General features: G+C 33.0%; 4 protein-coding genes and 1 long non-coding RNA gene across 8 annotated transcripts; 3 read left to right on the top strand and 2 right to left on the bottom strand.

The window, feature by feature from the left end:
• Nucleotides 1-451: 451 nt before the first annotated feature.
• On the bottom strand, nucleotides 452-3,094 carry LOC107421414 (nuclear intron maturase 2, mitochondrial). Its single transcript, XM_016030644.4, has one exon. The coding sequence runs from the start codon at nucleotides 2,843-2,845 to the stop codon at nucleotides 680-682; it is 2,166 nt and encodes a 721-aa protein (XP_015886130.2). The 5' UTR covers nucleotides 2,846-3,094; the 3' UTR covers nucleotides 452-679.
• A 153-nt stretch (nucleotides 3,095-3,247) lies between these two features.
• On the top strand, nucleotides 3,248-8,710 carry LOC107421416 (uncharacterized). Of its 3 annotated transcripts, none has more exons than XM_016030648.3 (6): nucleotides 3,248-3,405; nucleotides 4,669-4,868; nucleotides 6,125-6,226; nucleotides 7,881-7,932; nucleotides 8,035-8,179; nucleotides 8,295-8,710. In XM_016030648.3, the coding sequence occupies exons 1-5, from the start codon at nucleotides 3,309-3,311 to the stop codon at nucleotides 8,154-8,156; spliced, it is 573 nt and encodes a 190-aa protein (XP_015886134.2). In that variant the 5' UTR covers nucleotides 3,248-3,308; the 3' UTR covers nucleotides 8,157-8,179; nucleotides 8,295-8,710. The 3 variants fall into 3 exon arrangements, with proteins under 3 accessions (XP_015886134.2, XP_048331164.1, XP_048331165.2); XM_048475207.2 differs by having other exon boundaries at nucleotides 8,291-8,710; XM_048475208.2 differs by lacking the exon at nucleotides 8,295-8,710 and adding an exon at nucleotides 7,379-7,497 and having other exon boundaries at nucleotides 8,035-8,131.
• A 953-nt stretch (nucleotides 8,711-9,663) lies between these two features.
• LOC107421412 (alpha-(1,4)-fucosyltransferase) lies at nucleotides 9,664-13,613 on the top strand. The gene is made up of 3 exons (XM_016030643.4): nucleotides 9,664-10,494; nucleotides 12,504-12,677; nucleotides 12,824-13,613. The coding sequence occupies exons 1-3, from the start codon at nucleotides 9,985-9,987 to the stop codon at nucleotides 13,388-13,390; spliced, it is 1,251 nt and encodes a 416-aa protein (XP_015886129.2). The 5' UTR covers nucleotides 9,664-9,984; the 3' UTR covers nucleotides 13,391-13,613.
• Nucleotides 13,614-13,714: 101 nt separating this feature from the next.
• Nucleotides 13,715-15,974, bottom strand: LOC112492050 (uncharacterized). Its single transcript, XR_007241365.2, has 5 exons — nucleotides 15,869-15,974; nucleotides 15,666-15,747; nucleotides 14,649-14,812; nucleotides 14,084-14,203; nucleotides 13,715-13,930 (listed from the first exon to the last, which is right to left on the bottom strand). It is a non-coding gene; the product is annotated as an uncharacterized LOC112492050 (long non-coding RNA).
• A 2,938-nt stretch (nucleotides 15,975-18,912) lies between these two features.
• Nucleotides 18,913-25,043, top strand: LOC107421421 (probable magnesium transporter NIPA4). Of its 2 annotated transcripts, XM_016030657.4 has the most exons (9): nucleotides 18,915-19,540; nucleotides 20,312-20,368; nucleotides 21,027-21,117; nucleotides 22,188-22,348; nucleotides 22,870-22,997; nucleotides 23,100-23,237; nucleotides 24,080-24,172; nucleotides 24,341-24,446; nucleotides 24,540-25,043. In XM_016030657.4, the coding sequence occupies exons 1-9, from the start codon at nucleotides 19,369-19,371 to the stop codon at nucleotides 24,650-24,652; spliced, it is 1,059 nt and encodes a 352-aa protein (XP_015886143.1). In that variant the 5' UTR covers nucleotides 18,915-19,368; the 3' UTR covers nucleotides 24,653-25,043. The 2 variants fall into 2 exon arrangements, with proteins under 2 accessions (XP_060673591.1, XP_015886143.1); XM_060817608.1 differs by lacking the exon at nucleotides 24,080-24,172 and having other exon boundaries at nucleotides 18,913-19,540.
• Nucleotides 25,044-27,565: the final 2,522 nt, after the last annotated feature.

The raw sequence follows: 27,565 nt of genomic DNA, 5'->3' as shown, positions 1-27,565 counted from the left end.
AGAAGTGGAAGAGATCTAATATTTCTCATAACAGACTCCATAGGAGAAAAGGGAGGTCTTGAATAGTCTGCAGAAAAGACAACCATATTCCTGACGTCAAACGTGCTGGAGGAGTTTACATATAATGAAATGAAATAGAAACATCAACAAAAATAAGATTTTTTTGCATGCCTATGGACTCACACAAGCAACTAAATAACACAATCATCTCATGCAAGCGAACATAAGACAAAACAAAATTAAAAGAAAGAATGGGGATTATAAAATAAAAATCTTATGTAGACAATAGAATAAAAATATATAACACTCAACCGATAGTGCTAACAGTAAATGCAGTCAAAATAGGTGAAATCAATTGGAAATGCTCCCCGACGACCAAATGTGCCCGATGCCATTATATCAATCTTGATGCATTATCAGAAAAAATAGAAGGAAAAAAAAGAAAAAGAAGAGGGAAAAGAAGGTTCTCCTTTTCTATATTTGCATTCAATTATGAAATCTGAAATCCAATAACAATAAGATCTCGATACCATAATTCTACAGTACAGTACATTAATTAAAATGAGAAGACCGAAATTTTTTTCCTCTTCTTTGAATCTACAATGTGGTTTCATTAATATTTTGAACTTTGAAGAATCCAGCTCAAAAAGCAAAAGGGACGTACAACATGGTCCCAATGTCAAGAGTCCTCTTCTTTGATTTTATGCTCATGGTTATCCTGGTTTGAGCCCAACAGAAATTGTTGATCTCTTCCAAAATTGCTGCTACCATCTTTTACCAAGGAAAGTTGATCCAACATGATAGCATTCCTTTTGTAGTTCCAAACAAGCATTGAAATGTAATCTTGAGGCAAAACAAGACCTTGCTCTCTAATACATCTACGTTGCTCTTCCAGAGTTTTTGGATCCTCAAGCCTTACATATTCAAGCAATGCTTTCTCATGACTTGGTCTCCAGTTACTTGGGAAAGGGGAATAATCAGTTTCAGGTACAAGAGACATCCTGGTGTACTGAAGCCCATCGATTGACTCAGCAAGACCCATTCTCAACAAATTATGGTACTCAGGTGATTGACCCTTTTTCTCCTTCAAAGGACGGCTCAGATTCCGCGCACCAATCTTGTACACTTTTGCCCGAGAACGAAGCTTGTATTTTGCTGCATAAAGCTTTGCAAGCGAACCCCTAATGATGTACGAGCAAAAGTTCACAATTTTTTTCCGATTATCTGCATATCTATACCACTCAACCATTGTGGACAAAAACTTGTTCATTTGTGCATTAGTGTGAGCTTGAGTAGCGTGAAACATCCGAAAACAAGGCTGTGGATCTGGATCTCTATCCCCTTTTAGAAAGCTCAACTTCCTAAACTGCTTGACGCATTGTTTCAAGCTTGCAGTAACTGATAAAAGGGTTCCTACACCCTTCTCACTAATGATCTTACCACCAGTAGCAGTGTAGCGAAGAGTTGGGTACACAACTCTGCGACACAACACATGATCAAGAAACATTATGCCCTTTGTTATGTGTTCTATAGGTAGGCTCTCATTATCTAGCTTGAGCATGTACTTCTGATCACAAAACTCAATCAATTGCTTTCTCAATGTTGCTGCATCTGCCCTAGGTCCCCTAACACCAATCAAAATGTGTCCCCCATATCGTACATAATCCATCTTCCTGGTCTTATCGGGTCCACTTGTTGGCACAAATTCAGGCCAAGATGTATTTCCCTGTTCTGCTTCCCCTTCAGGGCTATTCCAAATCACATCACTCTTGGAAGGTCGATAAAACTCTTTAATCTTTCCTTCCATCCACCTGTCCAGTTCGTCCAAACAAACATTAGCCAAGAGGGGACTTAGTATCCCACAATGGCCCCAAGAAGGAAGCTTCTCTGCTTCCTCAGGGGCAAACCCAAAGAATGTTTCTAACCAATACGGGTCCGGCTTCGGCTCATCCTCCGCCAATACTCTCTTCTTCTGATACTTCCTTTTCTTCTTTTTCTTCTTCTCTCTACCATCATCCTGCGTAGTGATGACCGGCGTAACCAACGCAGATTTCACCAAATCAATCACTTTCTTATCCCTCACATCCCTCATTAAAGCATTTATAACCAACCCCACCTTCATTCCATCCAAAATTGTGCTCAAATCCCCTTTTATATACCATAAATAGCCCGCAAAATTCCTCCTAATTACCCTCAACACTGTATGTGCATTCCTTCCAGGCCTAAATGCAAACGACTTCTGCGAAAACCGAGCTTCATATATAGGCTCCAAAATCATAAGCAAAACTTCCTGAACAATCCTATCTTGAAATGGGGCTGGTTGAGTTGTGGTCAAAAGGGTCTTGATTTTCCTCTTGGACAATGATTCATACTCAGTCGTATCTTTAGGAGATTTGATAAAGAACTCTAACCTTGCTCCCCACTTGAACCTGTTATCCAATACCGCGTTCCGAAGTGCCAAAAGGTCCTCCATTGCAGACCTCTGGATCATACTCCGCGGCATATACGCGCCCATCTCGTCGGCACAAACCTTCTGGTAAGCCAATACCCACAACTCCAATCGACGTAGATAAGACGCCAAATTGGTTACGATCCGATCGGATTGCCGGAAATTCTCAATCCACATTTGAGAACAAACCGATACCCCATCTTCCTTCATAAGGGTGGAGGGGTCTTCGGGATCGGGAACGCGTCGGTGCAGAGGGGTGAAGGAATGCAAGCGAAAGAAAGTGAAGGTAGCGAACTCTCCATTGGTTCGAGGGTTTTGGAGATTGAAACCTGTGGGTTCGAAAAAATTGAAGCTTTTGAGACTCCGGTGGGTGAAAATGGCAAGACGGCGATGCATTTGAAAATGGGAAGAGCTCAGTTTGGTCAGGTCATTTGTTAGGTTGCAGAAGAGGAACTATGTGTGTATATATATATATATATATGGTTGAAAAATCAGAAAACCCTAAAGATAGATTGTATGAAGAAGAAGAAGAAGAAGAAGAAGAAGAGGTAAAGCAGTAAACCTCGCTAAAACCCTGGTCTCTCTTCGATAATTCTCTTTTCAATTCAATTGCAAAAACCCAAAAAAATAAATAAATAATCAAATTAAAAAATTTTCCTTTTTGTTTTCTGTTCTATATATTCGTTGTCAAAAAATAAAAATAAAATAATTTTAAGACAGTTGGACACGTCATCCATTCTACAGGTGTATCTTTTTTAATTAATTAATTTTGGGTTGTGTTAATTTTTTTAATTAATTAATTTTTTTTAAAACCAAACAAGAGAGAGAGGGATTTTGCTTGGACAGAAGTGCAAGAAAAATGGGGACGGACGGACCTCCGGAGAACGATTGCTGTACGGTCTGCCATGATGACTTCAACGTCCCCTGTCAGGCCAATTGCTCTCACTGGTTTTGCGGTTTCTCTCTTTCTCTCTCTCTGTTTGATTTCGATTCTTGTATGCATTTTTATATGGAACTTTAAATCAAAACCGACCCTTCTTGGAAAAATCGGAGCTTTAAAGGCATAGTTGAAACTGATTAGAAAGATTCGTTTGGTTGGTTTGGTTCTTTGATGCCATTGCTTTACTACTTATGAATGCTAGATCTTTTTTTTTTTTTTTTTTGGGTAAATATACTAGATGGGTTTTTGAAACTGCTATCTGATAATCTTTGTTCAATAGTGCAAAATTTTAAGTTGCTGGTTTTTGCTGTTACATTTTTTTTTTTTTTTTTTTGGGACCAATTTTGGGTTTTGAAAGAAAATTGAGTTGGAGGTGGATTTTTGGGGTTTTTACAAGACTGTTGCTAGTCCTATAATTGTTGCTGAATGGAGATTTGGAGAACTATTTTGCTTCAAAATGTCCATAAAGGATAAAATGCTGTGGTTAGCGTATGCTCTATCTGGAAATATAAGTAATTTTCTTGCGATGTCTCTTGGAATGAGTTATTAGTATGATATCTCATTTATATGTTTCATCAAGTTTTTTGTTTCAATAGTTACCAAAATGAACTGGTTGTTTCAACCTTCTACGCTGCCTTTCCTTCTGAGCAATTTTCTCAATGGCCTCTTCAATCCTGAGCATAATTTTAGGGACCTTAAAGTCAAGCAAAGTATAATACCTACCCTTTTAGTTAAAAAAAAGGGGTAATTATATGATTGACTTCCACTTCAAGGCTTTTTTGAGGTGGACTTTTAACTATAAAGACGCTATCTATTGTCAAGGCCTTAAAGTATGACTAACTTCCCAGCTATAATTGTGTTAGAAAATGTTATATGCTAGTACTAGTATATATATGTGGTAAATTAATAACAACGTTTTAGTCAGTTGCTGCCTTGGATAAGTTTGGTTTTCACGTACCTGGATGTCGAAACAGTTTTGAATTATGAGTTTGTCCTTATCTTTTGCAATGCAACAATGTGACTGGCGGCTGGTAAATTTCATAGTTTGCATTTTATTCTCTCTTCTGCTCACACTTGTAGTTTGAGCTTTGAGGATAAAGGATCAGATATAGCATTGTAGGAGTATAATGATGGCAGTTTTGCATTTTTATCCTTATCATGTTACTTTAGACGAACATATAAATAGTGTATCTCATCACATATTTTCTAAATTTGTTTACTGATTTTCTGAATTTTTGTCCAAGCTGCCAAATAATGCATCCTTTGTGCCTTTACTCAGGAAATTGTATTATGCTTGTTTGGCAACATGGTTCAGCACTTCAGCCATGTAAATGTCCCTTGTGTCGTCGTCAAATTACTCTTTTGGTTCCAAGTGAGACATCAGTAAGACAGCGTGATAACCATGATGTTGCTGAGGTTCTAAGAAAGATAGAAACATACAATCGTATGTTTTCTGGGCATTCCTGTAGCATCATTCAGGTAATATAGTTTCTGTATTATGTTATACCAATTCAATTAGTAGGTTAGCAATGACGAAGGCAATTTTAGTATGATCGGGGAATTTTTTTGCTAATTATTTTTCTCTATAATTTGCTGCTTGCTTATGGAGATTGAGGGCACCTTGAATATTATTTTGACAGCCAGATGCATGTAGGATTTAAGCATGAAGTTGTTGTAAAGGATGTTTTATAATCATGTTGATGGAGGGGGATGTGCATAAGTGGTCCATAAATCATACTCATACTCTCATCATGGGAAATATAGTGTCCATAATTATAGTTTCATACCTCTTTAGTTGATGTCACAATGGATATGAGTGTATTTGTCAAATGCATATTTGTGTTTAACTAGTGTCAATAATTATAGTTTCATACCTCTTTAGTTGATGTCACAATGGACATGAGTGTATTTGTCAAATGCATATTAGTGTTTAAGAGAATAAATGAATGAGCGAATGTATGACAGCATAAGTGATTAAGTGAACAACAGAGCTGAAGAAGGCAAACCATTTCATTCAAAGTCTGAGCAAGGTTACTCGCCATATCACATTTCATGGCCTAACTTATGTATTGAAAATACTTGGTATCTGTATGGAAAGAAGAAAGCCAAAGCAAAGCAATAAAAACTAGAATATTTACATGCAGTATTTTACACAGAGTGAATCAAATGAAAGGAAATCAATGTAACGGGTAACTTTCACTGTGAAGGTCCATGCATGGTTATGTTAATTGCTTATATAGGTCAGCGAGACCTAAATCTAACAGTGAAGCTTGATGATACATGTTAAGTTGGGTTTGTTTCATTTAGTTTCTCTTTATCAGAATTTTTTTTTTTTTTTTTCAATTAACATACTGTAGTATTTTTTTAGTGAGATCTTATTGTAATTTGATTTTAGTTATACAGAAATATAGGTTGTTTTTCACTTTCTTTGCTCTGTATTTTTTATATACTGTATCAAGATTATCATGATGGCTTTTTAAGAGCATTTAGTCATTAGGGAACGTGTCTGATAAGTTTCCTTTATTCTGACTGCATTTACTGTTAACCATTGTCGATTGATTTTTAAAGACTAGAATTCTATTGGGGGGGGGGGGAATATGTCTGCTATGAGATGATTGTGTCTTTTAGTTATGTATATGAGACCATTGGTTTGCATGAAATATTACTTCTTCCATGTTTCTGTTGCATTTATGTTCTAGTAAAAATTGACATGGTTCTCTCCCCCCCTCCTGTAGAGAATGCAAGATCTCCCTTTTCTGCTACGCAGGCTGTGGCGAGAACTATTAGATCCTCGGAGATCTCTTCCACTTTTCATCAGGGCTCGTGTCTATATTGCAGTTAAGTAAATGTCACAACTCACAACTATGTATTCAAATGTGCTCAAATCTTGCTGGTATGTTTCTAAATTAAATGTTGTTATAATTATCATCCTGATCATATATCGCATCACTCATTTTCTTTGTCTAGAATTTACATGGGCTTTTAGAGAGTTGACATATTTCTTTTTATCAACTTTAGGAACTTTTCCAGAAGAACAATTAGATTATCTTAAATAGTCGATAACTCTTGCATCTTACATCTAGGAAGTATGTTGTCTTTCGGATGTTCCTACTTATGCATATCGTATGTTTGTTGTATTTGTTGATAAAGTGAAAACCATTGAGTGGCCTGAACCTTAATTGATATTTGAGTTCATGGTCCTACATTAGCCACTTTCTATTAAAAATCTATTTGGAGATTTAGTTTCTTTTTGGCTGCCGCCCCAATTGACCAATAGGCTTGTTTCTGAGAAAAGGAAGGACCAGTCCACATGTTGGGTGACTACGCAACTTATCTAGCACTAGCACCACTTTTTATGACCATTTTGTCCTTTGAATGCTTTTAGGAATGTCTTATTTGAAACTTTAGAATTAAGTGGGCCAGGCCATATCAGGAAGATTAACAAATCTCTGTAAGTAAATCTTAAAGAATATGCATTATCAAAAGATAAGTGTATACAGTACTATTTGAACCAGAATAATCATATGTACTCTAATGTGGGAATGGTTCAGGAAGTAATGAATGCAACAGGATGAACTATGGGTACATTCATTTTGTTGGAGAACAAGACATTCAAAAGAAAGCAGGAAATTTTGGGGTGAGGGTGAGGGGAATGGGGTTGTAAAATTTGAGTTTAAATCTTTTCTTAGCTTCACTGCCTTCTTAACAGCTAAGCCAATTGCCAAGGCAAAAGAAGTATGTAATCAAGTAATGTTTGTCTTGGTCATAGCACATAAAGCATTTGTAGTGATTATGTGGTGTATGGAGTTTATTGAACTGATAGCATGGAATGTGGAGGAATGATACAGAACAGACTGGTCTGAGCCTCTACCGATTGCAGGATTGTTTAATTCAGCTCCTTAATTCTGAAAATACTCAAATGCGTAAACAATAAAATCCTTATTATTGTCTTATTTATTAATTTATTGCTTCTTCAATTTTCTTTATAGGTTTCTTGTGGACTGCAGGAAGCAGTACATGGCCATGTACTAAATTTAAGTTTTATAATAACTGAGAAACATAGGGAGAAGGGAAGGTGTTTAAAAAGGATTAAATTTTCAAGAGTGATGTATGCAATTCCTCCTTTGCCTGTAAATTTGTCTACATATAAAAGCTTCTGTGGAATTACGCCTTAAGTTTGTATGATGCCCCATTTGCAAATTGGTAATAGTGGCAAATGTATCAAGCAGCACTTGCACATCACTTTAGGCACCATACCGTGCTGTTATTTGGTTGGAAATGACTAGGATTGTTAAAGGACTAATATGAGCTGATAAACCAGAGATGCTATATCTCTTTTCCAATTTTATAATAAGTTGAAAGGTCTTCTTTCTTGACATTAGATGATTATGTATATTCTTTTTCGTTCTGTGGCTGCATGCCAAAGTGTATGGTGCACTTTTTTTGTTATAAAGTACTTTTCATGCATTTACGGATTCTCTTTCATAACAGACGGCACTAAGTCTTGTCTACGTGCTGAGTCCAGTGGACATCATTCCAGAAGGTACCTTACTATCTTATGCCTTGTACGTTCTATTTGTTGGATTATATTTATATGAGGCTTGTTTTGGTAATTGGCATTCTTTACAATGGCTTTTTAACGCAGGAATATTGGGCATAGTTGGTCTCTTGGATGATTTCCTTATAGTGCTCATCTTCTTCTTTCATATTGCTGCAATTTATCGTTCGGTACTCCACTATCGCCACGGTGGTTCATCACAAACTTAAAATGCCTACCAAAAAATTTCAGGGTAAATATCACTTTGACCCCATTCATTTTGAATATTTTTTCACAAATGCATCTCTATTTTGGAAAATTTCACTATAGCCACCTCACATTTCATTTTTGTTTCACTTTTGAGGTAGAGCCCAGAGAATTCATATAAACTTGGCGATTCTTCATTTTACATGCAAAACAGAGTACAAATTCACTTCCTGGATATATAGAATTTGTACCCGATACTTAGAGCTTTTCGACAAGCATTTCGACTGTGTTTGCTGTTTGTTTCTCTCTTTTTTTTTATTTTATTTTTTATTTTATTTTATTTTTTTTAATTTACTTTTGAGAAACTTGTTATGGTCATTTTGTGTTGAGCCTGTGGACAGAAGGAACTGAAAGCTGTAAAACATGTATTTTTTTGCTGTTTGATTTTTCCAGCTTCTGGCTAGGATCTCTCTGTGTGAAACATGTTTTATGGGAAATCTGTAAGTCTCTGTGTGTGATTAGAAGGGTGTTTCCCACGTTGCATTAATTCGTTTAAATTATTTAATATTGGTTCATATATTTATGTGTTCATTTTTTCTTTATTTATTTTTGTTTTAATATCGGATTAGAGGATTCAGACTTGAAATCATCGTTTTATAGGTGTATTTATGTGCTCTTCTGTGCTTTAAAATGTTTGGATGTTTTTTTACTTTATGATTTCATTCCCATTTTTATCACGGATCAATGCATGGCGCCTAAAAAAAGAAAATTTATGCATAAGGAAACAGTGTGTTTCAAGATCATTGGAAACTTTTATTCAATCACTTAAAAAAGGCTAAAATGGGGTTGACTCTTCCATTTTGTTAATTAATAAATATACGCATTACGTATTGTATTGTCTTTTCTAGAAAAGGTGTGACATATTTATTATAATATTGTTCTTTCAAAAAAAAAAAAGTGTTTTATTTTTGAACATTTTAAAATTGAATATTATGTAAATTAATTATTTATTGTTTTTTCAAATGCTAGTTAACAATGCTACAAAAGTTTTATGTAATTAAGTTCCGCTTGCTTTTACAAGGCGGCATGACTTAAACATAAAATATAAAGCTAATTATTTAAAATATCTTTCTAGCCACTAAGACTTTTAGTGTTCTTTGACGGAAACAACATATATATATATATATATATAGATATAGAGAGAGAGAGAGAGAGAGAGAGAGAGAGTGACCATTTTATTAAAAAACATGCATACAACCTCACTTGATATCGATGCCAAATTACATAATTGAATTTTGATAATTTATCACACAAATTACATGCGATTTGCTAACTATTATCCTCAGCCATAAGTCCATTATACATTAACAAAAAATAATAATAAAATTATATGTACTACTAAAGAAAATTAAAAAAAAAAATCAGTATAAAATTAAATATGTATGTTAAAAAAAATAAAAAAATTTTGACTTATCAAAAACGCATAAAAGAAAAATCATTCATTAATGTTAACTGGCTTGTTTTTCTCCTCCGTTACGTCTTCTTTAAGTTGTATGTTAAAATGTCTCCACCATTAATAGCAGCCACAACACACACAGAGGCACAGAGAGGGGGAGAGAGAAAAACGAAGACAATTTTCGTGCTGTTGTTTGATTACTTGGAAAGACGGTAGAGAATCCGCAAGTCAGATTCATTCTGTGTTTTCAGTCTTAAGCCCAAAACTTTTGCTCACTATTCCCATGCATCAGATCCATTGACCGTTTTCTCTCTGTTTTCTCTCTCTCTAATGTAGAGAGAGAAAGAAAAGAAAAAAGGGATAGACTTAGACCCAGTTGCCATTTCCGACCCACCATGCCATTGAAGTCCATCAACACCTTCACCGTCGTCTTTATGTTCAGCTTCGCTTTCTTGATCCTCTTCTTTTCTGGCTTTCTCGAATTCCCTTCTGCACCCCCCTCATTCAGACCCACCACCGCAGCCGCCATTAACGATCTCACTCTTTCTGTTGGCAAATCGCCGCCTGACCCGTTTATTGATTTGGTCGGTGCCTTTAAGAAATGGGATTCCCAAGTGGGCTGTGCTTGGTTTAGAGAGAAACACAGGGGGTTGATCCAGAACCAGAACAACCACCGGTCAAACGGGTCTTCTTCTTTGCAAGAAGATGGTGGTGATTGTGGTGGTGTTGGGGAGTTGAAGCTCAATCATGTTAGTGTTTTGGTGAAAGGTTGGACTTGGATTCCTGATAATTTGGATAATTTGTATTCGTGTCCTTGTGGGTTGAGCTGTTTGTGGACTAAATCTCCTGTTCTTGCTGACAAGCCTGAGGCCCTGTTATTTGAGACCACTACACCTCCACTTCAGGTTGGCCATAATTTGCTTTTATTATTATTGTTATTTTTGGAAGATTTTTCAATACCGTAGAGTTGGACAAACTGGAAGATCTGTAGTTTAATTTAGTTTATGAAGGTTAGTATGTTTGTACTGCAGAATACATGAGATTTAGCTGAAAATCAAAGGCAATTAGTAAGCTTATTAGAAGCATGTTGTAGAAATTTATTTTATCTAGACCATGATTTACCAGGATATGTTAATGTTCTTAGTAATCTATGATTTGAAAGGCATGCAGTGGAACATTATCGATTCTCTTATGCTGCAATTAGCAAATCCTTAAAATCTGGTATCTTTATTAGGGAAAGCATACGAAATAACAAGATAGAAGAATAACCATAGAATAGAAGTGATTTTTTTTCCTTTTAGTTCTATTTGTTTGTTTGGACATGGTAATGACATACAGAAGAATAACCGTACAGGTGAACTTTTCCTTTTCATTCTTTCTTGTTTGTTTGAATGAGGTGTGAAGAGCAAATGGCTAGAAATCTAAGAGGTTAAGAGCTCAAAGTAAATTGATAATCTTCTTCCACTACACTTATAAGTGATTAGTTTCCATATGACAAGATTGTGTGGGAAGGTCGGTTCACATCTTGTGCATTTTAAAGATGCTTCCTTTTTTTAAATATGAATATTGCATAACCAGTTTTACCTATTTAATGACAATTTTCCCCCATTACTTCCACCCCCAAAATGAAGATAATTAAAAATTAAAAAATAATTGGCTTGTTATCCTCACTCCTCGGCATGCTAACATGCTCCAAATAAACATGATATAGAACAGGTGGTGCATTTCACTCTTACTTTTGTTCTTATTTCCCAGTTGGAATTAATCCATCAAGATTTACATCTATAGTTTCAATTTATGGTGACTAGGACCCTTTAGATTATTTCATTTCTTGATTTGAGTCTAAAGCCATTTTACTTTGTAGGGAAACGACGGAGTTTTATAAAATCCAGTGTTAGAAGTTTATGTTCCATTACTTAGGTTGACTTCAAAGAGTTCAAGGAGTTCTATGTGTTTTAGGAGTTTTTCCTTCGTTTCAAATTTCTTCTTTTCTAGTTATTATCCTTTTCAGATATAATTCATAGATACAGTTCACAGCCACAAAAGAATCCAAAAATGAATTTTCACACTCTAATCAGTGCCGCAAACCTAGCTATAATTATTTCCCCTTGAAATAAATTCTAAATTTTACAAGCCCATCGATCTTTACTTACTTTCTGTAGATGGTCTTAACAGATCTGCTTGTTGTTTCCTTGCACATATATATATATATGTACCTGTATGTATATTTGTTGATTCATTGGCATTGTCTTGGTATGATTAGATTTGATGGGAATTACGGTTATTCATCTTATATTTGGAGTGAATTGATATGAACTGTCTTACTTGCAGAGCTTGATCAAAGTCATTTTCCCTTTATATATTGATACTTTCCTAAGAAAATCTAGGTCATATTTATAGTTGATAATTTTAGTTATTTATTTTGCTTTGTGAGTCAATGCACCTGGGGATTCAATTGTTTATTCCATTTAAGTTGAAACCAGGACCAATCCATCAGAGGAGTTCCATGTTGCTAAGGAAACTTCAATTAATATAATGTTATTGCTTTGGATCATGGCCATCGTATTTATGGATAGTTATAATATAAAATTAGTAGCGAATCCATCGTATGTAGGATATAATAATATTGCAAGAAAATCGTCCAAGCTACAAATGAATGATGACCATTTGTCATCTTGGTAAAAATAGACGTTATGTTCTAGAAATACAGATTTATATCTTCTAATTATACTTGTACAGTGTGGATAAGCCAAGACTGCATTTTTTGTCTGATGGTTATCCTCAATTGGTTTTCTCAATTATAATTCTGCATTTTCAGCTTCCATTTTATATTAATCCAAAATTGTTTCCCTTGAGTGTTCATTCTTTACTTCTTATACTGTTTTGCTGACATATTTCCCTTCTTGCTTGTTAGAGACGCGATGGAGATCCACTTCGTGTATACATGGATCTTGAGGCTGGCAGGAAGCGATCCGGTCTTGAGGATATTTTCATTAGTTATCATGCCAAAGATGATGTACAAGTTACCTATGCTGGTGGACTGTTTCATAATGGTCGAAATTATCATGTTTCTTCCTATAAGAACAATGTAAATATCTGGTTCTCTTTCATTTTTGGTAATCTTTTTCTAATTTCCTTTGATCTATTCACCAACCAAATGATGCTGGCAATATGTACAAGTAGTTGGGCAATATGTTCAAGTAGTTGTAACTTTATGTGTGATTTTGTTTGAAGGATACGCTCGTTTATTGGTCATCGTCACGTTGTCTTCCTCAAAGAAATCAGCTTGCCAAGAAGCTTCTGAGCTTGCTGCCTCATCATTCATTTGGTAGGTGCTTAAACAATGTTGGCGCCCGAGACATGGCCATTTCTTTCTATCCCAAGTGTGCCAACGATGCCAATATGATCCCAAAATGGTGGGATCATTTACATTGTGCCATGTCTTACTATAAGTTTGTCCTCGCGATTGAGAACACAATGACAGAAAGTTATGTTACGGAGAAACTATTTTATGCATTAGACTCCGGTGCAGTTCCTATATACTTTGGTGCACCTAACGTCTGGGACTTTATCCCTCCACATTCGATCATTGATGGGACAAAATTCAGCTCCGTGGAGGAATTGGCTTCCTATGTCAAAGCCCTAGCTAATGATCCAGTCGCCTATGCAGAGTACCATGCATGGAGAAGATGTGGTGTATTAGGAAACTATGGAAAGACCCGTTCAGCAAGCCTTGATACATTGCCATGCAGATTGTGTAAGGAGGTCAGCAGAAGAGGTGGGAGAAATGCAAGAGCTTAGTAATATATAAGTTTGTTACATTTAATTTTGATTCTTTCTCATTTTAGTGTTTCCAGGATTAGCATTTTATATCCTATATCTAAAGGTGTACACAGGAAAGAGCAACTTACTGTATAAAGAAACTAATGAACTCTGGGTGGATTATACAGTTGAGAATTGTCAGATTTTTCACTCTGATCAAACGAAAATCCATATCTCAAGTCTCCTTTAGAGTTTCACTTTTTATCATTCCTAAATCTTTCTTCAATTTATTATCAGAAATGTTTGTCTGCCATATTTACTATGCTTCAAATATATGTTTTATTTCTTCAATTTACCAAAGTCTAAGGCAGGTCAACTTCATGAACTATATAATTAATATGTGTACTTACACCATAGTTATTTTGTCCAAATAGTGTATGAAAAATGAAGTTGAAGATTCAACACTTAATTTGATAGCTTCACTAGTATCTACTAGTGTTGATCATCATCTTCCTTGTGGAACTTCCATACTGAAGCCATAATTCCACTAGAAGTGGAGGATTTTGATTTCCCAACCTTCTGCAATATTATCATCATCATTAGTTAATTTTATTTTTTTTCACTCAAAACACACCATTAGTTAATATTCTTCAACGAAACCAGATGTAAACTATAATTATCATATTATATACATATTATATATAATGGGGGGGAAAAAGCCAAAAACCATACTTTGTGCTTTAGATTATGATGAGGATTGGTCTTCGGGATCTTGGTTGTCTTTAACTCCTCTGGTCTATTTTCTAGATAGTCCTTCAATTGTTTATCATTCATGGAATCTATCATATTGGTCTGAAAATATGGCATTCCAAAATTACTATCCACTTGCATATACATACATATCTACATAGAGAGAGAACATTGATCTCCTAAGCAAAGATTAGGTAAAGCTCCATTTTTTGACTTAAATTTTAACATTTTTTTTTCCCAAACTTAGTTATGCCTACAGATTGCACATTATGTTCATGTATACGGGGTAAAAGGAAAGATATGAAGGGGGAAAAAAAAATAAAAATAGGATGCTAATTTATTTTTACATAGCATAAAAGTTTATTGAGGGAAAAAAAAAAAAATTGTTTAGCAACATTACTCGTTCCTTATATTATTTATCCATCTATGTTCATTTCATATGGATTTTATATGCTTCTACCTAACTTTTATATAAAGGATCCAAAACGTACCCCAAAAAATAAAAAATATATATAAATAAAAATAAAAGAAAGAAAGAAAGACATACCCATGTTGTGAGATTTTGTATATCTTCGTAGAGAGCATCCTCTTGTTGATCTGCAAGACATTTTTTCTCCTGCCAAGAAATATCCTTGGCCTCTATTATTGTTTTCTTCTTTTTATTATTTTCTAATTCCCTCATTGTAGACATCTTTTCTTTTATAACTCCCTCTGAATCAATAATTGAATTCAATCAATCAGATTGCATGCATGGCTTTATAATATATATATATATATATATATATATATTAAGATCAAAAATTTATATATATATATATATAAACAGAGATATGGTAGTTACATGTTTGGTAAGTTTGAAAAATTAGTAGGCTAAAGGTATAGTCTTGCATAATAAATAAATAGGGTGACTCCGTATAGCAAGTTATAAAGCATTTAATGGCAAAATGTTATTGCAAAAGTGGATCTTTACTTTTCTGATTTTTTTTCTCCACACTTTCTTTCTAGATTTACTATTATTATTATTATTATTATTATTATTATTATTTTCCAATAGTATTAGAATTTTCAATCTCCATTTTCTTATCCTGTTACTAAAGGGACTAAATGGAGATATAAAATATCCATCTTTATGGTCAACAAAATGGAAATTGAAAATTGAAAAATAGGGCAAAGAAGATCTACATCTTTGTATAGAAGATTTTATTTTGTATGTGTTATTTTTTGATATGGCCAAATTGCATTGCCCTTGTGGATCTCCACTTTGGGAAGCATTACTTCCCTTATATCCATGGTCATAGGGTGATTTTAGAATAGTCCCCTTGGGGCTAATAATTCCTAGGCAAAAGCTCTCAAGATTGAAACCCCACATGTCCAATCTCACCAAAAAAAAAAAAAAAAGAGTCTAAAGCAGGATCAAGAGAATAGATAAGCATTCATAAATCATGTATGTTAGAGCATAAAATCAAAACAAGAATGCTAATGGGTTGTGGAAGCCAAAAATAATAATAAAATAAAATAAAAAAAGTGTTAATGGGTAGAGTCTTAATGGGTGGAAGAGGCTAACATTTAGTTATTGAATAATTTAGTCTTGGTTATGGAGGAATTTCGCGATCACCATTGTCAAGAACAGCCCAAAGCCTTCAACACTGTCAAAGAAAAGAAAAATAATAGAGTTTGTATTCACAATTGTCAAACACAAAGCCATATATAAATAATAAATAAATAAATAAGAAACCAATATCAGAAGGTAAGAGGAAAAAACTTTACCAACAAAGTAAAGAGTCCAGCGCTATTACTCTTTGAATTAGAGGGTGTTGGGAGTTTGAAGGGGAGAGAAATTGCACATGAAAGAGAGTTTATGGATAAGATTAACATTACAGAAAATAATACCCAAAAAAATAAAATAATAAGGTTAGGCTCTCAAGCATCATTAATTACAGTACCACACATATGTTCCATGTGGCAGTTTCTCCTTACATGCAATATGACAAAAATATTATTCACCATCACTATTTATTTATCAGCTCTTCTAGATACAAGTAAATTTTTTTTAAAAAAAAATTGAATGAATAAATCTCTAGAAGGAAAATGAAAAGCAAAAGTACAAGAAGATCTATACTTGTCATGGATTTTGTTTTTTGATATGTATCTTTTTGTATTTCATTTATGCTTCAAAAGGGCTATATAAGACATGATCATATGGGCATAACATGCCCCTATGCTTCTTTAAGCAAAACCATGACCCTATGCTTTTGTACTTAAGTGGCTACCACCTTCCCATGGATTTCAACAAAGCTAGCAAACAATAGAGTGCCAAGATGAATTACCATAAATAAATAAATAAATAAAATAGAGTACCAAGATGAAGATGGTACAATATTTAGGTTAGGAGTGAAGATTGAACATTAAGTAAAGCATGTTTGAGATCTCCTTACAGAAAACTTTAACATTAAGTAAAGCATGTTTGAGATCTCCTTACAGAAAACTTTAAAGGATGAGACTAATCATAAAAGTCAAAGGTGGGCTTTAACAAGGAGCCTTATCAAATTTCAACCAAAATTTGAAAAAAAAAAAAAAAAATATATATATATATATATACACAACAATTAGCCTAAGATAGTACAAGGACTTGTCTAAAGAATCCTTAACAAGTTATTAAACCAAGGCTAAGTGATGGATATGGGCAATGCCCTTATTTTGTTACTTTATTTGGTAGGGTGGGAATGAGAAAAAAGGAAGTTTATGGACCGTTGTATTGTTTTGAAAGTTTTTTGAAAACTAATTATATGAATATTCTAAAAAGATAAATTTATCTTTAATTTGTAACATAAAACTTAATTATTTTTAAGTTTTAATTTTTTAATATTAATAAAATATTAAGAAAGAGCACTACTTTTAAAATACTCCTAAAAAATTAATCAGTCGAAAACTGAACTTTTGAAAATCAATTTTCCTAAAAAATTTAAAACTTTTCAAACAAGGCATTATTGTTTATTTGATAAGAATTGGAGAGAAAAAAGGAGTGAGGAAAAAGTGACAATGAAAAATTTGGTGGTTCATAAAATACAATTCATAAACAATAAAAATGGTTAAAATGGTAAATTAGCAATTAATTTTTTTTTTTTTTCACTTCTGTCACCAGATAAGAGGAAGAAAGAATTATGTTCTATCTTTATGGCTTTTCAACCTTTTTATTATTGTGCTTTTCAGGGATATCCTTTCTTAGACAATGATTTTAAGTTTAAATTAGCATTGAAAAAAAGTATAAAACAAAACATTTATAAACTGCAGGAACTAATTGTTATTTGGTGAAATTGTTTGGCTGGGAGAGGCTCCTTCAGGGGCGACCAATGGTATAAACCTTGAGGTTATCTTTTTCTTGGTCAATGTCTCAATGAAATGTCTCTTTAAAAAACCAGGAAAAAAAGCTAAATTAAAAAGAAAAAAGAAAAAATAATATAATGACACTGATATGTGTAAATCTTGAGGTTATTTCTCTCTCTCTCTCTCTCTCTCTCTCTCTCTCTCTATAAATAAGAATATGCAAAAATCCTTTTTTTCTAAATCATAATTACCCCTCTATAATCAAACCCATCATCACCAATAATAATTCTGTTTGTTTAGGTTAAATAAAGAAAAATTATAATTCTAAAAACAATATTTCTCTAACCAATTGTCCAAATCAACCAATTGTCAAAAATTAGGTTAATGTGTCAAATTTGAAATCTGATGACATTGAATTTCCAAAGAAAATAAGCTAAAAAAATGTATAAGACTATATTTAATATGTAATCCCAAAAGTAATTTTTTACTAAATAAAAAATATATAATTATTTTCAAAGTTTGAATTTTCCTTCAATTAAAATAACAGTGTTCATAATTAGTTGAACAACAATGAAAAAAAAGAAAGTAAAAAACTATTTTTGAAAAAACAAAAACAGAATTCTCGTAGCGGAGAAGACCCAATGAAGACAAAGCCATGACTCCTTGTGCTGGCTCTGGCTCTGTCTCTGTCAGACAGAGAGAAATCCCAAAGCACCAACTCATCTTCACCCAAACACAGCCTTTCTATTTTCCATTAAAAAAAAAATTAATAAAGTAAAAACTTTTTTTTTCCCATATAAATAGATTATTTGCAGTATAGACCCTAAATATTTTATAATTTACCATTTTTGTTTGCATATGAATTATTAATTTACCCTTTAAAGCACCCAAAACCATATCAATTATTTTTTTTATGTGATTTTTAAATGATATATTGATCAATTTTGCAATTTAGAAATCAAAATGCTAAAGTGTAAAAATCTAAAAGGCAGTGTTACCAAAATATATATGTATATATATACATATATATAATATATAATAATTGTGAATTTATAGTTTTTGGTGTGTCTCTAACAATGTAACAAGTAAAAAACTTTAATACAATTACTTTTATTGAAGGAAATGGTTCATTTAGCTAACTATTTTAAATAAATATATATCTGTTTCATTGAATAATTTTCATCAAAATCATTATGCTATTAAATGTTCTTGATATGCCTTTTTGATGAAATGGAAAAAAAAAATAAAGAAAAAATTTAAAAATAAAGGCAAGTTGATAAATCTATAATTTTCAAATATAAAATGGTATATCCTTAAAAAAAATAAATTAGAGGCCCTACTTTATAAATTTAGCAAAATATTTTTATTATATTTATTTATTTATTTGCGTAGAAGAAACACACAAAACTATAAAGTTTAGGCTTGTAAAAGTGAACAAAAATTCAGTTTCTTTCTTTTTCTCCAGATTTTTGTATTTTTTGTTTTGTTTTGTTTTTTTTTTTTTTTTTTTTTTTTTTGGGGTCATTTTCCTGTGCTTTTCCGATCTACCACACCAAAAACCACATCTTCCGTTACCATCTCTTTCTCTTGCTCTGCAACTCTCTTTGCGATCTTCTTCATCATCAGAAAAAAGCAAAACAAAGAAAAATATTTTAAGATCCCAAACAAGGTCGTAGGCATTTCTTTGGTAAATTTACTTGCTGTTTTTTTTTTTTTTTTTTTTTTTTTTTTTTTGGTTTTTACACGTTGAAGGAGTACTGGGTACTCTGTATTTTTCTGGGTAATTTTGAAGAAGAAGAAGAAGTAGAAGAAGAAGAAAAAGAAGAAGGGAACAGGAATTTGGGTTATGGTATTTTTGAGGTTATTTTCTTGCATGGATCATCATGTGGAATGGGAACCTCTTTTTTTGTGACTTTTTCTGAGGATTTGGCAAGGTTTCAGCCATGGCGGATGGAGGGGTTGGTGCAGAAAGCTGGACCGACTCTTATAAAGGAATGTCCTCTGATAACATCAAGGGATTGATTTTGGCTTTGTCTTCAAGTTTCTTTATTGGGGCCAGTTTTATTGTTAAAAAGAAGGGTTTAAAAAAAGCTGGGGCTTCTGGGGTCAGGGCAGGTATTTACCATTTTTAAATTTCAATTTGGGTTTTATTAGTCTGCTTTGGATTCTGAATTGGGCGTCATTTTCTTTATACACACTTTAGTGGGTTGGTTTTTACTAGAGTTGATGATGGTTTGAAACAGCATAAATTGATTTTTGGTTTCTCATCTGAATTTTGTCTAAAGCGTTTTGTTGGGTTTTGTTTGTTTGATGTTAGGGGTTTTTGGTGGTTAGGAAATGGGTTAGTTTTGAAAATATGTTTGTTCTAATTTTTCTCCACTCCCCCAACCACATTATTTTGGATTTATGGAACGAAAATGCATTTTTGTTAAAGGTTTAATTCTGTAATGTGACAGGTGAGGACTATAGTTTCTGCAAGCTTGATTGTGGTTTTAGTTATGATCTGTGAATCATTTGTTTCTGAAGTATTCTTTTTATATTTTTGATACAATGAAATCCATTATTTGGTGGGTTAATACAGCACTTTCAAGCATATGGGCATGAAATTGCCAGGTGTCTGGTCCATCGTACTCTTCTGTGTATTGATCGTGGAGAGTGCAATTTTTGCTTGTATTTCTCCTTTTATCTGCATTATACCCATAGAAGTAATAGAAGAGAATAGAATAGAGGATGGGAAACTTTAGAAGATGAACTGTTCTTATGCCTTATGGACTAGTTTTTCATGCACTATGGTTATGCTATCTTTTGCTATTGTTTTTTTACTGAGCATTATTTGTTCCATTTCAATTTGTGGTTACGAATTTTTGTTGCTTTATCTCATTTCAGGCGTTGGAGGTTATTCTTATCTGTTTGAGCCACTTTGGTGGGTTGGCATGATAACAAGTAAGTTCCTTTTGGCTTGTTATGTTTTATGTATATACTAGTTATTTTACATTGTTCATTGAGCATGGCAAAGGGAACTTATAATTTTATTCTTGATGGATGAATTAATCAAAGAATCAAAAAGAAATAATTCTTATGCACTCCAACATTCTCCCAACTCTATGAATGTGAGTCTAGAACATATCAAAGAGAGTATATTCAAAAAATAAATAACTTATCCAAAGGAAACAAAGAATGAGAACACATTCATTAGTTTAATATACAGAAGAGTCATGTGCAATTAATATTCAAAGAGAAATCAATGATTACTTTAACACTAATTTAAAGTTATTTTCTAGTAATAGAAAGGATAAAATATCTGTTTGTCTAAGTTATGTGTTTGGAAAATAGAGCTCTGTAGATATATCCATTAGAAGGTTTAAAGGCTTAGTTAAGTTGCATAAACTTGTTTGATTATTTTCTTTTCCTTTTACATTCTTTAACCATTTTCCAAATCATGGAATTTCTTTCTTCTGATAGATGTAACATGCAATCATACACAAAATGGATGTATGTGTATTCTGTGTATATAGCGAATATGATTATTTTCAATATCAAAAGTGTGTAACACATGTTGGTAACAATGTGCGTTTTCTAATGTGTGCAACTACTGTGGCAGTGATTGTAGGGGAAATTGCAAACTTTGCAGCTTATGCGTTTGCGCCGGCTATACTAGTCACTCCTCTTGGCGCATTGAGTATAATTATCAGGTAAAGAAAAGTTATCTATTTTATATATATATATATATATATAGGGAATTGTTCCATTAAGCAAAGCTGCTCATACTATAAAAAATGACTGTCTAGTTTAACAAGTGACTTTCTTTCTAAGTTAATTTATTCTACTGTCACCTTGCCTTCTAAGACACAAATAGCCTTAAAGTAAGTTCAGTTTATTCTTTGCTGCTATCCTCTGTTTCTCTCCCTCTCTCTCCCTCTCTCTTTTACTTCATCTCTTTTCTACTCTCTTGCCATTTTAGTTCCAAAGGTCAGTCCTTCATTTGTGTAAGTCAAAAATAAGATACCAAAAAGAGAAGGTGTTTGGTTATGGAATTAGCAAGATTTAGGTTAGCATATGATAGAATGCCTTGAAACAATACCCACTTTTCTTTTGAGGCTAAGATTGAAAGGATTTGAAGAGGTTGTTTGGATAGAACAAGAAATGGACAAACTGGGTTTATACGCATTCTTGGTCCCTAATATATATTAATTGACCATTATTTTAAAGTTAGATTTCAGGCCTAGATTATAAGTATAGATGGTGAGTAATTCAGACTTCATATTTATTCTTAATCAATGGAAAAGGAAAAAAAAGAAAAAAAAAAAAAGAAAAAAAATCTTGTTGTGGTTATAATATCAAGACAGAAATGGACGATTGGTAAAATCGATAAAGAGCTTGTTGTTAGAGGAAGTATGGGTATGTAAGTAAGAGAGGCAGTGATTTTGGAGCTTAGCCTGAAAGAAATAACGGCAAGGGAAGAAGGTGAAACAATAGGGACAGACACATGGAGATAATAGGGAGAAACATAAAGAATAAAGAGCAACTGGAGGGAGACACCCAGATGGTCAGTAATCATATTCTAAAACGGAGAGAGTAGTACATAGATGCAGTACTAGAGAGAGGGAGAGAGAGAGAGATGGAGAATAGGAAACTAAATCATTTTGCAGTTATATGTCTTAGAATGTATGCATATTAGAACAACTCTATGTGGATGTGTATATACATGTATTTTTCTAATCTACATATTGATTTTATCTGTTAATATGGTATTCCCTTGCAGTGCTGCACTCGCCCATATTATATTAAATGAGAAGCTACATGTTTTTGGGGTTCTTGGTTGTGTTTTATGTGTTGTGGGTTCAACATCAATTGTTCTACATGCTCCTCAAGAGCGTGAAATTGAGTCCGTGAAGGAAGTATGGGACCTGGCAACAGAACCAGGTAACTAGCTCTTCCTTTTATTCATTTCTTTTTAGAAATGAAAGTACTATTAAGAGCTCTCAATGTGACTGGTTTCTGTATTCTGTTTTAAAATATAAGATAAACTAGCTAGAAGAGTATAAGTACAAGTCTGCTTGAGATATGGATTTATTGTAAGCAGTTCAGATATTCTGAACTTCTTGAAGAATTTAAATAGTACACAAACCCCTATTTATCAACTTCAGTAATGTGTCATCTGGTTTGGATGAATATTTATCCTAATATATTTGATAATTTAGTTACTATGAAAGGTTAGAAGCTTAAATTTCCACAGTTCCAGGGAAAGTTCTGGGCAATACTATCTGAGTGTCTTCATGGTGGCACTAGTCTAAAGAGAACATGTTTAGTTATTTCTGCACTATGAGTTGATATTGCTGCAAATCTTATATTATTATTTATCTTTTTTTTTTTTTTTTTCTGGGGTTGCATTTTTTATGACACGTTGTCAAATTTTAATTTTGAATTTTATGTTTTCCTTTCAGCTTTTCTTTTGTATGCGGCATTTGTGATAGCAGCAGTTATAATAGTCATAATCCATTTTATACCACAGTACGGGCAGACACATGTTATGGTCTACATTGGGGTTTGTTCACTAGTTGGTTCTCTGTCGGTATGTAATGAGTTCTTTCCTTATTTATATAACTTTCTGTATATGTGTTTTGCTATTCTTTTGTCCTTGTATAGTTTTAATTTCTGTTAACCTGTTCAACAGGTCATGAGTGTTAAAGCACTTGGAATTGCTCTAAAGCTAACATTCTCGGGAATGAATCAGTTAGTTTATCCCCAGACATGGGTGTTCACCATGGTTGTGCTTGCCTGTGTGATCACTCAAATGAATTACTTGAACAAGGTAATTACCGATTTGGGGAGCTTTTCAGAACCATTGTGTATTTATTAAAAGTAGCTCATTCCAAGTGGTTTTCATGAAACTAGTGGGTGTTACCATATCCTGGTAAACCAAGCTTGAATCTAATTTGGTTTATAATTGTTTAGGTGGACCAAGGATGAGCATGGTATAATGTGCAATCCTTCCAAGAGCAATCAATGTTGCTATGAAAGTGGAAAATGAATATTGGAACTTGGCAAATTCTGATCTATTTAATCATCGTCATCCTCGTTTAATTGCGATTTTGTTGAGCATTAAATCCCAATATAAGCGTTTTTATACAAGCACTTGCTATTAGTTTATGGTCAATTCTATTGGTAGTGAAGTAGTATGCTTAGTGAAGATAGATTTCAAGATTTTTAGTACTTTTGGGTCAACTCAAAATTTAGACGTCATTGTAAGCTTCCATATCGAAAGAGTTCAAAGTTACAACCTTATTGTTTGAACTGAGCTGGAAAAATATTTTTGCAATTTAATTTTTCTTTAATTGATGTTTTATGTTCAAGATTTAGAGGATTCTTTCATCCTCTTGGAATTTGCATTTTGTTCACAACACTGAAGTTGTAACTAGTATGAAGAAGAGAGGAGAATCCCCCCTGTGAGGTTTTTTTTGCTTTTATATGGTACATTGAAATGAGATGCATATATAAAAAAGGCCTCTTTTATTTCACATAGTATGTCTTATAAACTGAAAGGGGGATAATTAACATTTAAACTCTTTGAGTTGGCTGTATTTCTGTCTTAATGCTAGGTTTTGTTGTTGGATTTACTTTATAAAACAAGATTTCTGTCTCTTGTGCTTGCAGGCTCTTGATACATTCAATACGGCTGTTGTATCACCCATATACTATGTGATGTTTACATCTTTCACCATTTTGGCTAGTGTAATCATGTTCAAGGTATCCTAATGATAGGCACTCTCTAAATCTTACTGTTTAATACAAGTGATCTGATTGATTTATCACATGTTATATTCTTTATAGTTCTGTTGTGAGTTATGAAGCTCTCTTTCTCAACCTGTGAAAATATGGCATAATGTTCTCAACAAAATATTTCTCTTTGTATAGGACTGGGATCGACAAAATGCCACTCAAATTATGACGGAGATGTGTGGGTTTGTGACAATTCTTTCTGGAACGTTTCTTCTACACAAAACTAAAGACATGGCTGAAGGTGGGTTTTCCAACACTTTCTTCCCGGGTTTGTATTCCTCTCTTTTCAACTCCTCAGCGATGGATTAACAATATGAACATTTTAAATATGCAGTTTCATCACCATCATCACATTCATTCCGTGGCTCAAAGCACACAATAGAGGATGGATTTGGCATTGAAGCTATGCCTCTTCGGGGACAAGAATCCTCGAAAGCATCCGAATAAATCCGATTGATTTATGGTCTTATAATGTTTGTTCAAGAATATTGAAAGTGTTGGGGGATGAGAGTGTCGCAGCCATCGGGCTTATTCAACAACTTTATCAGCACGCCCTGCACGTTTTCAAGTGGAAAAGAAAATGAAAGAATCTTTGACTGGGGCTGATACCCATTGCCATTGCTATCAAAATTGAGGTCGCTATAATATACACCCTTCAACGTCCTCCCCTCGGTCCTTGTGAAGGAGCTAATTGGGAAAATTGTAACTTTTGAGCACATTCATTTACTCTTTATGTTTCAAGTTTAGGAAAGAAGGATGCATTACTTGGGGCATGTTTGGGTTTTGCTATGAAATTTAGAAAAAAGAAAATTGGCATAAAGTATCATTCAGGATTATACCTATAAACAATGTTGTCAAATCGTGAATTGAAGCGTAAATTGTTTTGTTAAAATTGTAAAACGAATATCAAAATGTAATGTGTATCGTAAAATTTTGAATCGGAATAATATATTATAAAAGAAAACATATCAAATCAAATCGGAAATAATATTCAAAATTTGTATTATTTATAATACTAATATATCTAAAATTGAATTAAAATTCTTCGAAAAATAGTAATAATAACAATAATAAATCGTGATAATAAAAAAGATTGTTATTGGATTTCCACATGGCCTTGAAAGAATATATATAGTATCACATCTTAATAAATAATAAAAAATAAATATTTTTATTCACTTGCATGTGAATTTCTGTCTTATTAATTTATTGTTTTATTTCTTTAACCAATGAATATTAAAAAAAAATGAAATGACATGATAATAAATTTTTTATTATTTTATTTGTTCTTTATCTCCCATCTTGTCAATTTATTGTTTCATCTCTTTAACTAATAAAAAATTAAAAAAAATAAATAAGACAAATGATAAATTTTCTTCATCTCTACCATTATCATTTTCGTCTTATCTCTGCCTCTACATCATCTTCTTTTCTATTTTTTCAATAAATTATTATCATTTTCTTCTCTTTTCCATCTCTTCACTTACTTTTGGATCATCATTGTTTTCTTCACTATTTCTCAAATAGATTTTTTTTAAAGTATTTTACAATTACAAACAAAATCAGAAAGTTTTAAATTGACAATTCAATCAATCATGCAAATCAATTGGGTGAAATATGAAATTGACTTGCAAATTGATTCAAACAAACGATTTGTATCATTTGACATCCATCTCGATACAAATCGGATAATTTATATTGTGAATCGTCCATTTTTAACAACACTGCCTATAAAATCAGGTCTATACCTATAAAATCTGCTATGCATATCCAATCAGTATTTTTGGAAAGCTCCTACATTTTTGTCTACTTGGTTGAACATATAATATTGAACTCCTACTAAGGATGAACCTTTTGCATACCCTCTGCAGCTGGGCATGTCAAAAGAGTTTTCCTTTTACCTTTTTTTTTTTGTTTGTTTGTTATTCTATTACCTTTTTATTTCCTTCTCTTTGGGTAGCATTCTCTGGTAAATAATCTTGAATTTTTATATCTTCAAATCAGGACAATAATAATAATAAATAGCATAAAAGAGTGTCAGTTCATGACATCTTCTAAACAATATTAAACACGATTACTATAAAATAACTTTTATAAAATATATAACTTATTAGCATAATAAAATAAACAATAACAACAAGATAAGAATTATATTAAATTATATATTGGTCAAAATCTATAGCAATATTATATGAGTTAAATTAATTTAATACACTTATTATATTTCAAATATTCTTAGTTCTATCACTAAGAAAACAAATTTAGAGACAACATTTGCTTGCCTATTTTCTTTATTATTATTTGGGCAAGTAGCCACTCCTGCCCTCTTTTCAAAGTGAAATGACAAACCAACTTATGACCAAGGCATTCCCTTGTTTCAAAGCCACCTTTATGGTTAGCCATTTAAACTATATGAATGTAACAGCAGATCTAGGAGAGTTTTATGTGCTTTTTGATAGGCAAGATCCTTATAATAAAGTAGGCTAGAACTAGCATTCAAAGCACATATGAGATGATAATAAGGGTATAGGCTATCGAGAAGAAAGAAATTTTGAAAACTCATGTTGGAAGGTTTAAAACATTATTAATTTTCTGATGATCGAAAATAAAGGAAACCTTTCCTTATAAAGACTAAGGAAGAGGAAAATAGCAAATCAGCCTAAAGTAAAGGAATCTACTTATACAACTTGTACACACATTACTAAGCAAAGGAATCTACTTTATACATAAAAACATTTTGTACAAGAGAACAAGTACCAAAGCTATTCTATGACAGGGACAAAATTGTAATTGGTGTTATCTTTAGAGTCGATGGAGGATTCATATAGATTGGCCATCAAGGTTGGTAGGTGATTCTTGCATCTACGGAAGTGAATCTATCTCTATATCACGATGGTGAGTCACTTGGATCTATTCATGTTTATATAGGTCCTGAGAATTTTGGAAAGCATATAGAAAATCTTGTTCCATGGAAACTTCCATTGGTTGTGGAATTATAAGAAGATTTGGAACTCTTAGAACAGCCCTTTCATTTGGTATGTCAGCAACTTTTATAGTAATTATATCATCCTAGGAAGGAGGATCATAGTTGTTAAGCTCGCAAACAAACTTAACTAAACTTAACTAATGCTACTTTGACTGTAGAAGAAAAAGTCTCAAAAGTTGTGGTCGATTCAAAAACGATATTTTGGGACCAAAACAGATTGATAATGTGGCTGTAGAAATATGGCCTGTTTATAATGAAAATAGAGCATCTTCTATAAATATTTTGAAAAGGTTATTTTCTTTATTATATTTGGTATATTGGCAGCCAAGCATCCCAAACTTTATCAAAATTGACACATTGCACCATAAATTTTG

This window comes from Ziziphus jujuba, chromosome 5, assembly GCF_031755915.1.
Source record: "Ziziphus jujuba cultivar Dongzao chromosome 5, ASM3175591v1".
NCBI classification, from domain to species: Eukaryota; Viridiplantae; Streptophyta; class Magnoliopsida; order Rosales; family Rhamnaceae; genus Ziziphus; species Ziziphus jujuba.
This window is presented reverse-complemented; position numbering and strand designations above follow the sequence as displayed.

Coding starts and splice junctions, on each gene's coding strand:
- LOC107421414 (XM_016030644.4), bottom strand. CDS start 2,845: ATGCATCGCCGTCTTGCCATTTTCACCCACCGGAGTCTCAAAAGCTTC.
- LOC107421416 (XM_016030648.3), top strand. CDS start 3,309: ATGGGGACGGACGGACCTCCGGAGAACGATTGCTGTACGGTCTGCCAT. Junction 4,869..6,124: donor ATTCCTGTAGCATCATTCAG/GTAATATAGTTT, acceptor CCCCTCCTGTAG/AGAATGCAAGATCTCCCTTT. Junction 6,227..7,880: donor GGGCTCGTGTCTATATTGCA/GTTAAGTAAATG, acceptor CTTTCATAACAG/ACGGCACTAAGTCTTGTCTA.
- LOC107421412 (XM_016030643.4), top strand. CDS start 9,985: ATGCCATTGAAGTCCATCAACACCTTCACCGTCGTCTTTATGTTCAGC. Junction 10,495..12,503: donor CCACTACACCTCCACTTCAG/GTTGGCCATAAT, acceptor CTTGCTTGTTAG/AGACGCGATGGAGATCCACT. Junction 12,678..12,823: donor TTTCTTCCTATAAGAACAAT/GTAAATATCTGG, acceptor TTTTGTTTGAAG/GATACGCTCGTTTATTGGTC.
- LOC107421421 (XM_016030657.4), top strand. CDS start 19,369: ATGGCGGATGGAGGGGTTGGTGCAGAAAGCTGGACCGACTCTTATAAA. Junction 20,369..21,026: donor GTGGGTTGGCATGATAACAA/GTAAGTTCCTTT, acceptor CTACTGTGGCAG/TGATTGTAGGGGAAATTGCA. Junction 21,118..22,187: donor GCATTGAGTATAATTATCAG/GTAAAGAAAAGT, acceptor ATTCCCTTGCAG/TGCTGCACTCGCCCATATTA.